The 3,811-nt window shown below is 55.1% G+C and overlaps 1 protein-coding gene across 1 annotated transcript in view; it reads right to left on the reverse strand.

Annotated features, from left to right (window-relative positions):
- Window positions 1–3,811, reverse strand: part of LOC104489220 (protein EFR3 homolog B-like) — a gene marked incomplete at its 3' end in the record, with an annotated part of 12,464 nt that overhangs the window by 5,429 nt on the left and 3,224 nt on the right. The window contains exons 2-3 of the mRNA XM_010131363.1: window positions 3,499–3,575; window positions 2,581–2,708 (exon numbers count right to left, since the gene is read on the reverse strand). Coding sequence (XP_010129665.1) covers window positions 2,581–2,708; window positions 3,499–3,575 — 205 coding nt within the window. The remainder of the gene's footprint in view (window positions 1–2,580; window positions 2,709–3,498; window positions 3,576–3,811) is intronic.

Genomic DNA, 3,811 nt, shown 5'->3' on the forward strand with positions numbered 1-3,811 from the left:
CCGGCAGAGAAGAAACCCCAGCCCCCCCGCCGCTCCAAGCAGGTATTTTTTCCACAGACCCCCAAATGGCAATTGAACCATCTCACAGCTCCAGCTCCTCTTGTAGGACCTCAGAGGTCAGGACCCCTGACACAGAGCCGGTACCAAGACACTGGGTATGAAACAAACTTTCCTGCTCCTCAGCACCTCCCTGTGCTGCTAGGAATCTTCATGCGTGGAGCCCAGACCTGCTGCCACAGCCAGAAGCAGGAGGGAGCGAACCCAGATCTCTTGATACTGAGCAAAACCTCCCCTTTATCTTCCTTTTTTTTTCAAGGCAGCTCCTCACACGGCTCGATTCAGGTGGCAGCAGCAGCTTGTGCTGCAAGAGGGAAAGGGGAAAGCACGGAGCTCAGCAGCTGCAAGGCGGGCAGGAGCTGCCTGTCCACTTGCACCAGCTCATAGCACGGTTGAGCTCACACTGCAAACACCGTTACAGCTCTCCCAGTTACTGTTCCTGGTGTGGGAGGCTCCTGCCCATCTGTCTAACTGGGTTAAAACTGGCCCAGAGAGGAAAAAAAAGGTATGAAGGGGGGAGTGATGACCAACGTGAAGCATCGAGCTCTTTTCTCACAGGAAACAAGGCTGAAAACAATATTCTGTGCCCCATATTACTGCAGCTGCATGGGGACAAGTGGGCAGCAACAAAGGTGACAAAAAGATGACAGCCAGCAGGCCTGAAATCAAGGCTACCCCCAGCTTACAGCCAGAGACAGGTACCTATGTGCTGGACCACTCACGCAAAGCCCGGCTGCGGTGTCTGCAGCCAGCCCTGACCTACAAACGAAAGGCTGATCCAAACCCATCACCGCATTCCACTTTGAAAATTAACAAGGGCTCAACCCAGTTCTGTGCCTATATGCTTAGGCGGTGGAGGAAGGAACATATTCCCCCCTCCACCTGCTGAGGATTGTCATTAGATGTCAAAAATGGTTGAAAGCCTTTTCTTTCCCCCACACGGCAAGCAGAGCCTCTGTTCACAGCCGCCGAATGGCAGAAGACAAGGCAGAGCTTTGGATGTCCCGTCACTCCCAATGACGGGTGGTGCGGATGAGGCTTTGAAGGTTTTCCAACTTTCATACTTCTGAGGGAGGCTGCTGGTTTCTCTTGTCCCACGATAAAAGGCAGGCTGAGGTTCGCTCCGCGACACCAAGCCGTGTGTCTGTCTGCTGCGGCTTTGTTCAGGAGACAAGAAGAATCAATCCAGGAGCAATTTCAAAGCCCTCCAACGTCAAATCAGGGCAGTCAGCTCTTGCCTTGCAGTAAACATAGCAAAACCTTGCTGGAAGTGATGTGGGGAGGGAAGGTGAAGGGAAGAGGGCTCAGCCAGGACCTCGCAGATAAGTGGGAAGGAGGACACAGAATCACAGAATCATCTGGTTGGAAGAGACCTTTGAGATCATTGAGTCCAACTGTTCCCTCTGCACTGCCAGGGTCCCTAACCCCTGTCCCTCAGCACCACATCGACACGTCTCTTAAACCCCTCCAGGGACGCAGACTCCACCACTGCCCTGGGCAGCCTGGGACAGCCCTGCACAATCCTTTCAATGAAGAAATTTTTCCTAATGTCCAACCTAAACCTCTCCTGGCACAACTTGAGGCCATTTCCTCTTGTCCTGTCACTTTTCACATGGGAGGAGAGTCTGACCCCCGCCTCGCTACAGCCTCCTGTCAGGGAGATGTGGAGAGTGAGAAGGTCTCCCCGAGCCTCTTCTCCAGACTAAACAAACTCAGCCATTCCCTCAGCCGCTCCTCAGCGCACTTGTGCTCCAGACCCTGCACCGGCTTCGATGCCCTTCTCTGGACACGCTCCAGCCTTCAACGTCCTTCTTGAAGTGAGGGGCCCAAACTGGACACAGTATTCAAGGGGTGGCCTCCCCAGTGCCAAGTACAGGGGGACAATCTCCTGCTGGCCACACCGGTGCTGATACAAGCCAGAATGGTGTTGGCCCCCTTGGCTGCCTGGGCACACTGCTGGCTCATACAGCCATTCCCACCCTGTCTGGCACACCCTCATCACCTGGAAAAGCATCAACAGAACTCAGCAGAGATGTGCATGAGGGGCAACGGACCCAAGCTTGTCCTGAATAACTCCCAGCAACCTGCAGCCAGGGCCACCCTGTTCAGCTTCTTCCATCCGGCTCTGGAAGAGCCACTCCAGTCTTTTAAAGGCCAGAAGGGTGCCACAGGCTCCTGAAGATGGCCTGGAGGGTCAATGGCAGTCCTGCTGCTGGGGACAAACATGGCCCTAGCACAGACTCCTCAAGCAGAGACAGCACAATGCCAGGAAAACACTACTCGGCCCCCAAGTCACCTGGTCCCTTTGCAATATTTGCAGATCCCTGTGGGCTCCCATATTTTGCTTTCAGAGGCAGAACATGCTCAGGTCTCTCTGCAGCATGCTCATAGCTTCAGGACACCTTGTAGCTCTCAGGGGCTGTGACCCCACACATCCTCCCCCTCCCTGAGCCCCCTCTGCTATCTCATGGTCCATCGTTGCACCAGTCAGTGGGGTGGCTGAAGGAGCCTCCCAGCCCTTACCCATATCGGTGCCGGCTCACATCCCGGATGAGCCGCTCAGAGAGGTAGGCACCGATGCGATCCAGCTTCTCAGGGGCAGACAGGGCATAAAATGTCAGCTTCTCCATGTTGGTTTTCACCAGCCCATCCTGAAAGAGAAGAGCGCAGGGCATCACGACCTCACACCCAGAGCCAGCAAACAGCAGGAGCATCTCTGCAGCAAACCTCAGCAGTGATGCCAGACGTCTGGAGCACGCCAGGCTTGTCCTTCCCCATCTCCAGTCCAGCAAGCAGGGCACCAAGTTACCCACGACCAGGAAGCACAAGCAGCTTTTGAACTTGAAAACCTGACTGAGGCCCCGAGAGACCCCCACCCCCTGCTCTTAGTAGCTGCTTTCCTTATCCTGTAAAGAGAAGGATGGACCTTCAGGTCGAATCCCCATCCTCCCACCCACCCATCCTCAGCATCTGTTTGGCACCTTTGGGAAAGGCATTCTGTCACTTCAGGCCATTGGAGAAGCTGCTTCTGTATTTTTAGACCAGAGAGAAGGAAGGGTGGGGAGACCCTGGCCCAGGTTGCCCCCAGAGGTGGGAGAAGCCCCATCCCTGGAACCATTGGCGGTCAGGTTGGACCCTGGGGCTTTGAGCAACCTGCTCTACTTGCAGATGTCTCTGCTCCCTGCAGGGGTTTGGACTAGATGACCTTGAAAGATCCCTTCCCACCCAACCCATTCTATGATTTGATGATTCTATTTCCGCCCACAAACAGGCTTTAAAGGAAAATTCAACCCTACAGGCACAGCCTTACAGAGTCAAAACAGCACCCGCCCCCCAGGAGCTGTTTCAGGGCAGGTGACACCACGTCCCCGCAGCCTGAGCACCAGAGCTCTGGTGAGAGAAGCTCGGGAGCTTGGGCGGGTGAAGCAACACCTCGTTTACCTCTGGGTCCTCGGGGAAGATGTTGTCGACGAGCCTTTTGTAGCGAGGCCGCAGGGCGCCACAGCAGCCACACACACCTGGAAGAGAGGAGTCAGAATCCATCAGCACGGACAAATCCTCAGCTCCAGGGCAAACCCCTGCGTGGAGGTGCCTTTGGTGGGACACATATCCTTGGGTTCAGTGGGGAAGCCTGGGAAGAGGAAAAAGGTACCAAGCTGATGATGTCCTGGAGTTTTGCAGCCAAAAAAAAACCCACAAGGGAAGAAATTTGCAGCTGTGAGGCAGGAACTGGCTGGGGGCCCGCAGCAATCAC

The sequence above is a fragment of the Buceros rhinoceros genome, unplaced genomic scaffold (assembly GCF_000710305.1).
Source record: "Buceros rhinoceros silvestris isolate BGI_N320 unplaced genomic scaffold, ASM71030v1 scaffold542, whole genome shotgun sequence".
Classification (NCBI taxonomy): Eukaryota; Metazoa; Chordata; class Aves; order Bucerotiformes; family Bucerotidae; genus Buceros; species Buceros rhinoceros.